This window comes from Papio anubis, chromosome 14 (genome assembly GCF_008728515.1).
Source record: "Papio anubis isolate 15944 chromosome 14, Panubis1.0, whole genome shotgun sequence".
Taxonomy (NCBI): Eukaryota; Metazoa; Chordata; class Mammalia; order Primates; family Cercopithecidae; genus Papio; species Papio anubis.
Genome location: NC_044989.1, coordinates 61273738 through 61288147, shown reverse-complemented (window position 1 = coordinate 61288147; position 14410 = coordinate 61273738). Strand labels below are relative to the sequence as shown.

Sequence of the window (14410 nt, the reverse complement as noted above, 5' to 3'; positions counted from 1 at the left end):
TCATGGGGAGGGGGGAGGGGGAGGGATTGCATTGGGAGTTATACCTGATGTAAATGACGAGTTGATGGGTGCTGACGAGTTGATGGGTGCAGCACAGCAACATGGCACAAGTATACATATGTAACAAACCTGCACGTTATACACATGTACCCTAGAACTTAAAGTATAATAATAATAAAAAATAAATTAAAAAAAATAATAAACAAATCAGCATGGGTGTGTACCAATAAAACTTTATTTATGGACACTGAAAACAAAAAAAAATAAAATAAAATAAAATAAAATAAAGGATTTAAGGAGAGGCCAGGCCAGCTATGGTGACTCGTGCTTGTAATCCCGCACTTTGGGAGGCCAAGGTGGGTGGATCACTTGAGCTTGATCCACTTTGGGAGGCCAAGGCGGGTGGATCACTTGAGCTTGAGTTTGAAACCAGCCTGGATAACATGGTGAAACTCCGTCTCTACAAAAAATACAAAAATTGGCCGGGCATGGTGTCATGCATCTGTAGTCCCAGCTACTTGGGAGGCTGAGGTGGGAGGATCTCTTGAGCCCAGGAGGCATAAGTTGCAGTGAGTTGTGATCGTGCCATTGCACTCCAGCCTGGGTGACACTCCAGCCTTTTGAGACTCTGTCTCAAAAAAGAGAAGAGACACCCTAGATCTCCATCCTTCTCTCTCTACCATGTGAGGATGGTGGGAAGGCAGCCATCTGCAAGCCAGGAGGAGAGCCTCAGCATAAACCATCCTAGTACCCCTGATCTTGGACTTTTAGCCTCCAGGACTCCGAAAACAGACTTTTGTTGGTTAAGCCAAAAAAGGAAAAAGGAAAAAAATCTTGAAAGAAGGCACTTCAGTACACTACAAAATTATTTCAAAGGACAGTTACATATGCAACCATATTCAGCAACAGCATTCCATAAAAAATGTCTAATGTTTCTAAGCAACCAAAACTACCTTTTCCTGTTAGGAAGATGCTATAAATATGAAGAAAATCTGATTGATATTTTAAAAGTTAAATAGCAACAAAGTTTCAGCAAGTATTTTAGAATATTTCCATTTATTATCAAGAAAAAAATCACTCTATACAAAGATATTACAAATGTAATAAAATATTCTGTATAACAAACGGCATTTTGGCATTTTAAAAACAATTGCATCTTGATACTAAACTTAACATTAAATAACTGAACAGTACCTGAGAACTTTAAAAAATCACTTTCATCAGTGCCTCCAAATTCATTTCAGTCATTAAGCATATACAAATACTCAGCCAAAAAAATAGGATTTTGGTATTCTGCTGGGATCTAGATTCATCACAGCCAAAGATATTTTAAGTACATACTTTTAAAACAGAAATCACTTCTAAAGGATTCACCTGGTCAAAACCATGCATTTAAGAATGCTGGTTACCCAAAAGTTTTGTGTTTTTCTTGCCACGTCATCTGAAAGCTACTTGAACTGTGAGACAGTGACCAACATTATCAGCTAATTACCCAGTAAAACTCAAGTGTATCACCAATGAAGTCTCATTAAACTCAATTCCACAAATGGATCCTCAAATATTCCAACCTTATCTATATTTTATTACATCTTATGGAAAACTATGTTTTGATTAGATAAAGTTTAACAGGAAAAATGGGCAAGATGAATGTTTGATACTTTTACCAAAAATTTATATTTCATTTACTTGCTGATTTCCCTGAAAACTCAATTTGTTGAAGAAGCAACATTCTGTACTAATTACTGTGTATTACTATTCACACACAGGTGTTTAATGAATTTGACTTGTAAATCTTTAAATTTTTGAAAGTCCAATAGTAAACTAAAGTTGTGGAAACAACTGATAAGAATATTAGAGGATGATAAATTCTACATCTTTAAATAGATAAGTACTAGCAGGTGGTATTTTCCTAAAGCCATAGACATTTAGAATAAATAGAGGGATTACTTTTTAAAACTTTGATCTGTATTTTGTTTATTAATAGGGCATGAGTGGTTTTGTCTGTGCTTTTTGCATGCATTACAAACATTACAGACATGATTACTTTTGAGATTCAATCTTACCCACTGTTAACCTTGTGCTTAACTAACTGCTAAGATGTATTAGTTAAAATATTAATTTGACTATGTCTCAGACAAAAAAGGCATAAAACTGGATACAGAAAACCCATACATTTATCTCTGATTAGTCACCTATTTCTGGGCTTATAACAAATGATAAATGGCATTACATTTTCTATTACATGTGATATAAAAAGCATTACAATTTTTCCCCTTTTATAGTCAACATTTGAAAACAAAAGAGATGAGAAACATTTCAGTGGCAACTTCATGAGCTATGAGATTCGTTTTTAGGAAAAGTCAAACCACTCCCAATTCATAATCAACTTTTACAAATAAATTAAGAGTCACAAAATTTCAGAATTGAAGTCATTAAAATTGGCCTTACCTTCACTAATCAATAGGAAATGTTTCTGGAAAAATAAGGCCAAAAGAAGCCTCTCCAAATCTGGGCAATAACTAGTCATTCTAATGAGAAGTCCATCTTAGGTTTCTTACTAAAGAACCTAATCCATAATGATCTTTCTCACTCTGTTGTGTATGAGATAACTAGAAGGAGTATCTGAATTAAAGATTAACCAGGGCCATAGGTTATACACAGATATTGGTTTATTAACAATATTTGCATATACACCATGGAATACTATGCAGCCATAAAAAAGGATGAGTTCGTGTCCTTTGTAGGGACATGGATGCAGCTGGAAACCATCATTCTCAGCAAACTATCGCAAGAACAGAAAACCAAACACTGCATGTTCTCACTCATAGAATTAGGGAATTGAACAATGAAATCACTTGGACACAGGAAGGGGAACATCACACACCGGGGCCTATTGTGGGGAGCAGGGAAGGGGGAGGGATAGCATTAGGAGATATACCTAATGTAAATGACAAGTTAATGGGTGCAGCACACCAACATGGCACATGTATACATATGTAACAAACCTGCATGTTGTGCACATGTATCCTAGAACTTAAAGTATAATAAAAAAAAAACCAATATTTGATTCGCACTACATAATTTACAGTGTATCTTATGTACCATTTTATTTAGTACAATACAACCTGTTAGGTAGCAGGCTGGGTATTACCTGACTAAAAAGTCCCTATTCTTTCCATTTCTCCATGCTACTTAATAGCATGTGGTGATCCTTCAAGAAATCAATTAAAGATATAACAAATTATTTGATGCCATTAGGCAGCCTGGATCACCAATTCCAAGTATTTTTTTTTTGAGACAGGGTCTTGCCCAGGCTGGAGTGCAGTGCCGTAATCGCTGCTCACTACAGACTCAACCTCCTGGGCTCAAGGGATTCTCCCACCTCAGCCTCCCTAATAGCTGGGACCACAGGCACATGTCACCATGCCAGGCTAATTTTTTTTTTTTTGCAGAGACAGGTTTTCCTTATATTACCCAGGCTGGTCTTGAACTCCTGGGCTCAAGCAATCCCCCCACCTCGGCCTCCCAAAGTGCTGGGATTACAGGCGTGATCCATCCACCATGCCCAATGTCCAGCTCCATGTCTCTCTTAACATGGAAACTATCACAAGTTTTCCTGAAGTATTAGGTTAGACATTGATAACCCAGCTGTTTCTGTTCACTATGGTTGTGAGAGGCCCAGTTATTTAAAAGGCCATTAAGATTGAAAATAGATTTAGAGGTATAGGTACAGATTGGGAAGGGGCATGAAGGAAATTTCGGGGGTGGTTGGAAATGTCCTAAACATGGTGGTGACATGGGTGTTAACATACATAAAAATTAATTAAGCTGTACATTTAAAATTAGTCTCCTTTATGCATTTTACTCTACATGTGTTATCCTTGCAAAGAAAAAGACTGACATCTTTGAGAGCAAGAGTTTTTGTCTTATTCACCTCTGTATAATTTCCAACATGGGGCTTTGTACATTAGACATTCAAAAAATGTTATACAAGATTGGTTGCATCAATACTGGAGTGTCTGTGTAAGGGTTAGGTGCTGAGGCTGAGAAGTATACGAGGGAGACTTGAGATTAAACCTGCCACATAAAGTGGAGAGAAGTAGCAAGGTCAGGGCTATGAAATAATCCTAAAAACTTTAGAATTTCTACATAATACAGTTGACACTACTATTCTCAATAGAGCTGCTTTCGGTCTCAAAGGGCTGTGGTATGTGTGCGTGTGTGTGGTAAAAAAGGGAAGCAGCAGGTCAAGGAAGAGAAGTGTATTTCACAAGACTTAAGTAATCTTGTCATTGCTGCTTTTCCTGCCAGAAAATCATTACCTTTCCCTTTAAAAATCATTTCCATATACATTGCAATAATTGCTCCTATGTCAATTCCACCCTTCCTTCTCTAATAATAGCTACTATTTATTCAGCACCAACTAGTATACTAGGGACTATGCTGGGTGCTGGAGTCCCAATGACGAATGAGACAAACACTTAAATAAAAGGATGTCCATAATACAGGCATGTACAAAGCTTCACCTCAACTGAGGAGGCAGGACCAACCTTCATAGAGAAGCCCAGTCTTCAAGGATGAGTGTTCTAGTTCCAGAAGAGCAGAAGCAGAGTGGGTAACATGTTAAAGGTATGGAGGCCTGAAAGAATTGCCTTTTTTCAAGGACTGCTAACTATGTAATAAGGTATAGGGAGAACGTGGTATTTTAACTGGAACATATGGAAAAGATTATTACTAGGGAAAAAAGAATGAAGGCCTTTACTAAGAAAGCAGCAGGAATGAAGAAGGGACAGATGCAAGAGGAGACAAGCTCAAAAGGACTTGATGATTAAGTATGAGTGTGACGGAGAAAAAGAATACAATACTTTGAGGTCCTAGTAAGCTTCTTGGGTGGCGTGGTAAATGGTAATGCCATTATGGAAGGTAAAGAAGAGAGGGAGCCAGTTTACCAGGGCATTCAGGTAGCACGAAAGAAAACTGAACCTGTGGGCTCTGATAAGATCATCCAGGGGGAAAAATAGCACCAATTGAGGGGAGAGGTTGAGACTCATGGGAAATAAATCTCAGGGAGGAATCTTGTCTACCACAGAAAACCCAGACGAATATCCAAACAGGGAAGTATAGGAGGTTATAAATAGGTCAAGCAGTGTGAGGACAGATAAAAAGACACTAGACTTGACAAGACAGGCAGTCTCTGCTCATCTTTCCCAGAATATCCTAAGAAAATTGTAGGAGCTAAAGATAGAGATCACTGGGCTAAGGAATAACTGGGAAGGGAGAAAACGGAGGCTGGAGGCATTTCAGAAGTCAGGATGCAAAGGCATCCAGGTGGTAGGAAAGGTTTTATTTGGACTTTCCTTTTAGGCTAATGAAGACATTTACCCTGTTTATACAAAGAAAGGAAGCACTAAGTGGTGATGTAAGGATTTTAAACACAGCCTGGGAGAGAAAGGAGGAGGGATCCAGTGCACAAGTAGAGTTCAGAAAAGTGCCTTAGAAACTAAAAGTGGGTGTTAAAAGAGCAGGGGAAAGGATAAATACATGTAGAGATAGAGGAGAAATGTTGCCAAATTCATTTTAAATTAAAGTCTATGATCAAAAAATAGCACCTGAAAAATGAAAAATCCATTGGGAATATTCTAAACACAGTGTAGCAGAACCTTAATTCTGCTTATACTTACTTATACTAAGTAGCCAAAGCTTATTTAGTTTAAAAAAAATCCATATAGCTATTCTAACAGTCAGTGTTTAAACTGATTGGTGCTAATTAATCCAAAACTATGAGATTCTGTGTTAAAAAAAAAAAAAAAAAAAAACCTCACCACCTATCCATCACCATCTAGAGCCATCCTGGGTTCATATTTTGAACAGAAAAGAAATTGTGCCTTCAGGTTTTTCTTTCTCCCTGGTAAGTTCTATTTATGTGCTTATGATTTTAAAAATTTATTTTAATTTATATTTTTAAATAAAAAATAAAAAAATATTTTCTACCTTTTTTACTGAAGTCTATGATTCTTGTGAGATTTCACAACTGCTGCTCATGAAAAATTTATAATACAGAAATATTTCCTTTTGAAATAATAATTTCTGAGGAATATTAATGGTACTCTTAGGTTCTTTAATTCTTTTTGTTTTTCCTTCCTGAACCATCCTGACCCCAAGCCTTATCTTGCTCTCTTCCCTATTTCCCAGTATCATTTAACTGAGAATTTTTGTTTTTATGGCATTCACACATTCCTCAATTTGACCAAAACAACTAATTCATGTAAAGTTATGGTTTGGTTAGACATCGTGTAAGTAAAATGACAGACTGCTTCTTGCTAGGAAGATATTCAACATTTAGGGCAGGTTCTAGTTGTAGTAACAAACTAGGTCTTGAATAAGTTAATTACTTAGCATAATGATAATTCCATCACAATTAAGATTACTGCCCAACTTTAATCTGTAATGAAATATAATGATCTAATTAACCCTTACAATGTCTTTAAGAAATAAAAGGGCAAAATAAATAATTACATATCAAATGAAAACTCCTAAAATATAACTATGTTTTGAAGCACAAGTAAAAGGTTTCTAAATGCCAGAATTACCAAAAGTTAGGAAACAGAAAGGGCAAATACAGTGTCATGTTACAGCTACAACAACTCAAATAAAGCATGCAGAAACAACTAGGAAACACTGAGAATTTTAAATCTGATGAAGGAGCCAGCAGAGATTACCCAGCATTCAGCTCACCATTTGAGACCAGCCAAATGAATATGTGACAAGTCTCTTTTAAAAATCTTGCACTTTGAAAAGGAAATGTGTTATAAGTGTTACTCAATCTAGAAGTTATGGTGAGCTTGACAATGTCAAAACATGGATTTAGAGATTCTCAATGAACAGATGTTTTACCTTCAATAAAATCTCCTTTCATAAAAGGAAAAAAAAGATTACCCAAATTCTACCATCATTTTGCCACTGGGATTATTTTCCTTTCGAACAATTTGGATGACCATTATTATTCCTGGACTTGAATGTACATGATTCTTATAAACCCAATGTCACACTAAGTAAAACTGCAAAAATCATATACATCTTATAATTAAAGTTACTATTTCTTTCAAAAACTAAAGTTCTATTAGTATTACTTTTAATGTTCAATACATATTTTCTGAGTGTTTAATATAAGGTATCCATTTTTCTACAAATTGGAGATTCAACAGTAAAGCACAAAAATTTCTGTCCTTAGAAAGTTAGTATTTCAGTATGGGAAAACAAACAGTAAATGAATAAATGCTTAGTAAAGTCAGATCATGGTGAGTGCTATGGACATACATAAAGCAGGGGGGACAGCAAATGCTGATGTATATATTCAAGGAAGACCTGCTCAGGTAACAGTGGAGTGACACCTGAAGGATGTAAAAGAGTGAACTATGCATTTTTCTGGGAGAAGAACATTCAAGGCAGAGGGAATACAAAGAGTCCAAGGCATGTGCATACTTGATGCTTTGAGGAGCACTGAGGCCAAGTTGCCCAGAGCTGCATGACGAGGTGGGACATGGTAGTACCTGAAGTAGGACAGGGAGTCTAGGCCTGCAACTTTTAAGGACTTTGACTGCTCTGAGTGAGATGAGAAGCCACTGGATGGTTTTGAGCAGATGAATGGTAGGAGTTGACTTGTTTTAAAAATAATCATTCTGGCTACTTTATGGGGAACAGACTGTAGGAATGCAAGGATATAAGGAGAATTTTTGTAGATGACAGCTTCAATCCAGGGAAGAGATGATGGTGGCTTGGAATAGGGCATTAATACTAGAGATCAAAAGAAGTGGTCAGCTTTAGATATATTATGAAGGTAGGGTCTACTAGATTTGCTAATGGATTGGATATGGGATCTAAAAGAAGAATCAAGGATGACTTCAGGGTTTTTGGCCTGAGCAACTAGAAGTATGGCATTGCCATTTACTGAGTTGGGGAAGACTGAAGGAGAAGCAAGTTTGGGAGGGAAGACCAAGAATTCAGTTTCAGATACACTGAGTGTGAGCTTTAATTAGATTTCTAGATAGAGATGTCAAATAGGCAGTTTTATGAGATCACGGGGAGTTAGAACATCTAAGAAAGGAGAATGGTCCAAGGAAACTTCTTCCCCTTAAAAAATATGAGTGTAAAGCTAAAATCATAAGCAACTCTTAAGGCATAGACTGAAATAGTATAAAATGTAGAAAACCTCCCATACCTTGAAAGCTCACTTCAACTGCCTTCTGCCCAACTTAACATTCTAAGGATATTTTGATACACATACAAATCTAAGAAGCCCCAAGAAGCCTAAGAAAACCCCTTAGGGGTTACCTTGGCCCATGGGCCTCAAAAATAAGAAATTAAGTTTTTCAATGGCATAGCCATTACAAGTTTTATCTTAAATTTGCTTGAAATTTAAGAATACATTAAAACATTATAAAAAGAAATATAAAAAAACTTTTTTTTTTTTTTTTTTTTTGAGACAGAGTCTCACTCTGTCACCCACGCTGGAGTGCGGTGGTGTGATCTCAGCTCACTGCAACCTCCGCTTCCTGGGTTCAAGCAATTATTGTGCCTCAGCCTCCCAAGTAGCTGACAGTACAGGTGCGTACCACCATGCTCAGCTAATTTTTGTATTTTTAGTAGAGACGGGGTTTCACCATGTTGGCCAGGCTGGTCTCGAATTCCTGGTCTCAAGTGATCCACCCGCCTCGGCCTCCCAAAGTGCTAGGATTACAGGTGTGAGGTCCTGCACCTGGCCTCTGAGTTGTCCTTTTATGACAGCTTCCAATTTTGTATTCACTATGTCCAAAGTTGTATGCTTCTTCCCTGAAAAAAGTTTTTTATATTCTCAAATACAGTATTATTCTTCTCAGTCAGTATTATATATACAGTATAAATACAGTATTATATTCCCAGTTAGACAAATACAAAACGGTGCATCTATACCGGTGGTATCAAGATTTAAAAGGATTTAAATCTTGCAAGTTATACTTGAAAAAATTCATATGGAAAGGAGTCACTCAATTGCTCATTTTGCATACTGCCAATACCTGAATACTGACTATCTTGAACAAAACTATGACTGTTTGGATTAGTACTGTTTGATGGGCCCGACTCATTTATCATGCTGTTATCTGCACAATTGAAGTCAGATCCCTCAAATGCATCTGATTGTGAAACAAAAACAGTAGTATTGGCATTGGCACCTGCCGACATACTGGAAGAGGACATCTGATGGAGCTGTCTCAAGTCTCTTGGGTCTAACACTGAATTACATGAGGGGTTTTCAAGATTCATGCTCAGAAGTCTTGGATTATCCGTCTCTTCCATGCTATCATTGCTGGTTGTCATCATATTCACAGAACAATTAGACAGCATGTTGTGATCAGAAATACCATATAAGTCTGCTGGTGGCATGGATGACGCTTCCATTCCAACTATGTCATCGGCATTGTTATAAATGCAAGCGTTAGAAGCATTTAAATCATTCCCAATAGGTATTCTCAGGAATGGTGGGATACCTTGCGAATTAGAAGGAAGTGTCCCTGTTGAAAAACTACTCAGTGGGTTTGTATTGCCTGAGCGTGGGTTGGGGTGGGCCACTGATGACCAGCTTGAAGAAGGAAGAGGTGTCATTGAAGCATGATGTGACAATCCACTTGAGATGGGCCCAGGTGAGGGATAGTAGGATTCTGCTTGACTTGAAACCCCTGTAGGCATTTCTCTCACAACTGCATCATGAGAAAACAAGTTTGGTTCTGTGGGAGGAAAAATTTGTTTTACAAAATTAAAAGGAACAAAATTATAAAAAGTATTTCTAAATTAAAATTGCATAAGCACACAAATATATATATAAAGAAAAATGTCAGGGAAACCAATGTAACATTTCAAATAAAAAAATGTAAAAAGCACTAAAATTATTACACGAATCCAAAATGAAATTCTGTAACATACATACCATTTTACAAATACAGGTAAAATGATTTTTGCAAGTTACTTTGGCATATGTAGTGTCACTCCAGTTAAATATGAAAATCTAGTTTCTGAGGCTCTATAAAGGTATTTTTGAAAACTAAAAGATAAATATTAGAATTACAATTAATGGGACTCCAAATAGCCAAAATCATCTCTTAGGAGAAAATGGAAGGATGGAGAAAACACTCATTAGGGATAAGAAAATACACACAACTTTTAAGATATATTACGACAGAACCCTAAGAGACTATAAAATTCACAGTCAGAAAAAATTACAGAAAAAATTAATTCTGTATTTATTTACATATTATACAAATGCTTTATGAACTAAACCAGGAAAAAGCACTGATTTAAGAATGTACATGGGGGAAAAAGACTTCTAATTAGCCCTTGGTTGAATTATCTAAACTAGGAATTGGTAATTTTTTTTTTCTGTAAAAAGTCAGATTGTAAATATTTTAGGCTTTGTGAGCTATATACAGCCTCTGTTTGAACTATTCAACCCTGTTACCATAGTGTTAAAAAAAAAAAGCAGTTTAGAGATAATATTTAATCAAATATTCATAGCCATGTTCCAGTAAAATTTTATTTATAAAAATAGGTAACTAACCAAATCAATAACATTTTTTTCCATGACGCAATGTAACTAATAAAATCACTACCATATGAATGACATGTAATTTCTTGAACAATAAATTCCAAAAACACGATCGGTTTCTAACACAACCTTCAGAAGTCATGCTTAATTTATTCTATACTGAAAGCATGAAAAATTTGGAGAGAAAATTTTCAAAGAAGCAGTTATTCATTCCTAAAAACAGAATTCCAATATATTGTGCAAAGCACTGGTCTTTCTGATCACGAGAAATATGCTATAGGAAATAAAATACCTTTTTTGAAGTATCTTCCTTCTCCAATTGAACCGAGGAGACCAGGTCTTGGTCTCTCAGGAAAATTAACTGTTAGGATAAAGTTTTTCCATTATTAAATGGCATCTGAAAAATAACATTATCAGTTAAAATCTGAAAAACTGGCAGGGAGTGGTGGCTCCCACGTGCACTTTGGGAGGCCGAGGTGGGTGGATCACCTGAGGTCAGGAGTTCAAGACCATCCTGGTCAACAAGGCAAAACCCCGTTTCTACTAAAAATACAAAAATTAGCCGGGTGTGGTGGCACACACCTGTAATCTCAGTTACCCGGAAGGCTGAGGCAGAATTGTTGAACCTGCAAGGGGAGAGGTTGCAGTGAGTTGAGACTGCCCCACCGCACTCCAGCCTGGGTGACAGACAGAGACGCTGTCTCAAAAAAACAAGCAAAAACAAAACAAAACAAAAATAATAAAATTTGAAAAACTGAATACAGTAAATAAAACAAAACCTATTTAAATATGAATCAATCCAAAATATTCTTACCGTGATCCTGGCACAGTTTCTGGAAAAGCAGAGTTGTCTTTTGTTTCTTTGCTTTATTGCCATAAGTATCTGATTAGAAAGAAATCAGGAAAGCAGACAAAAAATTATAGGATTGTTTCCTCTCCTTTAATAAACAAATATTTTATTCACATATAGAAAATGTTTTCAATAAATACATATGTAATTTAGATTAAATAAGTATTATAGAATACGTCCCAAATCAGTAGTATCAGTAGAAAAGGATATTTTTCTCTTAGTAAAAAATTGTTTAAAGTAATCCCAGCACTTTGGGAGGCTGAGGCAGGTGGATCACTTGAGCCCAGGAGTTTGAGGCCAACCTGAGCAACATGGCAAAACCCTGTCTCCATAAAAAACAGAAAAACTGGCCGGGTGCAGTGGCTCATGCCTGCAATCCCAGCACTTTGGGAGGCTGCGGCAGGTGGATCACCTGAGTTCAGGAGCTTGAGACTAGCTTGGCCAACATGGTGAAACCCCATCTCTACTAAAAGTAACACAAAATTAGTTGGGTGTGGTGGCACATGCCAGTAGTCCCAGCTAATCAGGAGGCTGAGACAGGAGAACTGCTTGAACCCAAGAGGCAGAGGCTGCAGTGAGCCGGGATTACGTCACTGTACTCCAGCCTGGGCAAGACAGAGTGAGACTCCATCTCAAAACAAAAAAACAAAAAAATCCCACCAAAATTAGCCAGGTGTGGTGGTGTGCACCTGTAGTCCCAGGTACTCAGGAGGCTGAGGTGGGATGATCACCTGAGCACAGGAGGTTGAAGTTCTGGTGAACCACGATCATGCCACTGTACTCCAGCTTGAGTGACAGAGTGAGACCCTGTCTCAAAAAAACCCAAAACAAACTGTTTAAAATATTCATCTTGTTTTCTTATCACACAAGTTAGTAATGTCAGTTTGATAAGAAACCAATATAGAGACTATTCTCTGAGTGGTAAGGGCACAAGGACTAAAACAGACCTTCAAAAATAAAACAGAAATTTTAGTAAGCAGTTTAGATACTTTGAAATTATTCCATCCTAATCAAACCTCTTTCTGAAGAAAGAGATGCAAAGACAAGTCTAGCCAACATGGTGAAACCCTGGCTCTACTAAAACTACAAAAGTAGCCTGGCGTGGTGGCAAGTGCCTGTATAGTCCCAGCTACTCGGGAGGCTGAGGCAGGAGAATCGCTTGAACCCGGGAGGTGGAGGTTGCAGTGAGCTAAGATTGTGCCACTGCACTCTAGCCTGGGTGACAGTGAGACTCTGTCTCAAAGAAAAACGAAAAACAAAAAAACAAAACAAAACCAAAAAAACAAAGAAATGCAAAGAGCATAAAGAAAAAACCCAACAGAAAGCTTCCAGGAAAAGAAACATAAATTGTGAATATACATAACTGTACTCAAATGAATCTTACAAGATGTTATTAGCAGGACCACTTTAAGAAATATATAAATTATCACCAGCAAAATGTCATACCTTTTTCATCTGGCAGATATCTAAAATCCATAGACTCACTAACTTCCTGGTCAGAAGGTCTCCGCAACTGCATTTTTACTGTTACGGGTTCTGTGATAGCTTTGCAATATGGCGGAGTTTTGAAAACAATGGCTACTTGACGGTGTACATCAGCTTGTGAAAAGATGCCTTTTGCTTCCCAATCGTTCAACACAAAACGAACTTCTATGTCATCTAGTGAATAAGAAACCAAAAAAATAATAATGGGAAAACAAAGTAACTGTATCTATTAATCTAAAATTTATTCTAAATTCAATGAAATAAATAAATACCTTTCTGAACTTTGTCGCAAAGTAGAAATATTTCATCTCCTCCTCTGACACTTCCACAATTCTTGTTTACACGACAAATCCTTAATTCTGCAGTATTTGGAGCACCTAAATAAAAAGGATTTTCAAAAAAATGAGTTGCTACCTTAGTAATATTTTATTCCTTTTTGCAGGGAAGAATTTGAGGAAAACCATATACAGAATAAAAGTTTTAGTGTATAAAGAACACTAAATACATTAATCATCTATGTATCTGTCCACTTCCTTTCTAACTGCTTTACTTCAGACTTTGTGGCTTCATTTCTAGGTAATGACATATTCTTTAATTACATCTCCCTGCTTCTAAATTCTGATTCTGCCAGTCAATCCTATGCACTGTCACCAGATTAATCTTCATAAATCATGACCATATCTCTATGGCAATACAATTTTCCCTACGGCAATACATCTCCCTATGGCAATACAACTTTCATGCTTCCTATTATGTGGCCATAAGATTATTATAATTATTCCTGGCATTTAAAGCTCTACATGATAAGGATACTCTGATCTACCTTTATAGCCCTACATCTCTCTATCCTTCTACACATAAAACAGGTATGGCCATACACCATTGGTGGACGTATATATAAGTCTATGTACACACACACACACACACACACACAGTATTTTGGGGGAAAGTTTCATAATCTTTTAAAATGAGATATATCCATATCCTTTGATCCAGCATTTGCCATGCAGTGAGGCATGATTACACCACTGCACTCCAGCTTGGGTGACAGAGTGAGACCCTGTCTCCAAAAAAAAAAAAAAAAACCAATTAAAAAAACATATACAAGAATATGTATTGCAGTACACTTTGCTAGGCCAAAAAGAAAAAATGAGAAAAGAAACAAACCAAATGTCTTATAAGAAGGTAATTAATAAAATTATGATATAACTACATAATAAAATATGCTGCTACTGAAAAGAATAAGGTGATTGAAAGGAAGATGTTCAAGATATATGGTAAGAAGAAAGTTTTTAAACAATCATCACTTATGATTTTAAGTTGCCACAATTGTACTGTGTCAAAAATGATGACGACAATGTATTTATGTATATATAGGAAGAAAAAACTGGTAAAATATGCACCTAAGGATAGTGATTATCCCTGGAGGATGAGATTAGAGAAGATTTCCTTTCTGTTATGTATTTCTGTAATGCCTGGAAGTTTTCCTATCATGAATA

At 36.6% G+C, this 14410-nt stretch overlaps 1 protein-coding gene across 4 annotated transcripts in view; it reads right to left on the bottom strand.

Moving 5' to 3' along the window:
- Positions 1-8496: 8496 nt before the first annotated feature.
- Positions 8497-14410, bottom strand: part of REL (REL proto-oncogene, NF-kB subunit) — a 42266-nt gene continuing 36352 nt past the window's right edge. For 3 of the 4 annotated variants that reach the window (XM_003908686.3, XM_021924847.2, XM_021924849.2), the window contains 5 exons: positions 13184-13288; positions 12873-13085; positions 11391-11459; positions 10869-10937; positions 8497-9761 (listed from right to left, as the gene is read on the bottom strand). In XM_003908686.3, the coding sequence (XP_003908735.1) occupies positions 8989-9761; positions 10869-10937; positions 11391-11459; positions 12873-13085; positions 13184-13288 (1229 nt within the window). In that variant the 3' untranslated portion in view covers positions 8497-8988. The remainder of the gene's footprint in view (positions 9762-10868; positions 10938-11390; positions 11460-12872; positions 13086-13183; positions 13289-14410) is intronic. The other variant, XM_021924848.1, reaches the window with a different exon arrangement.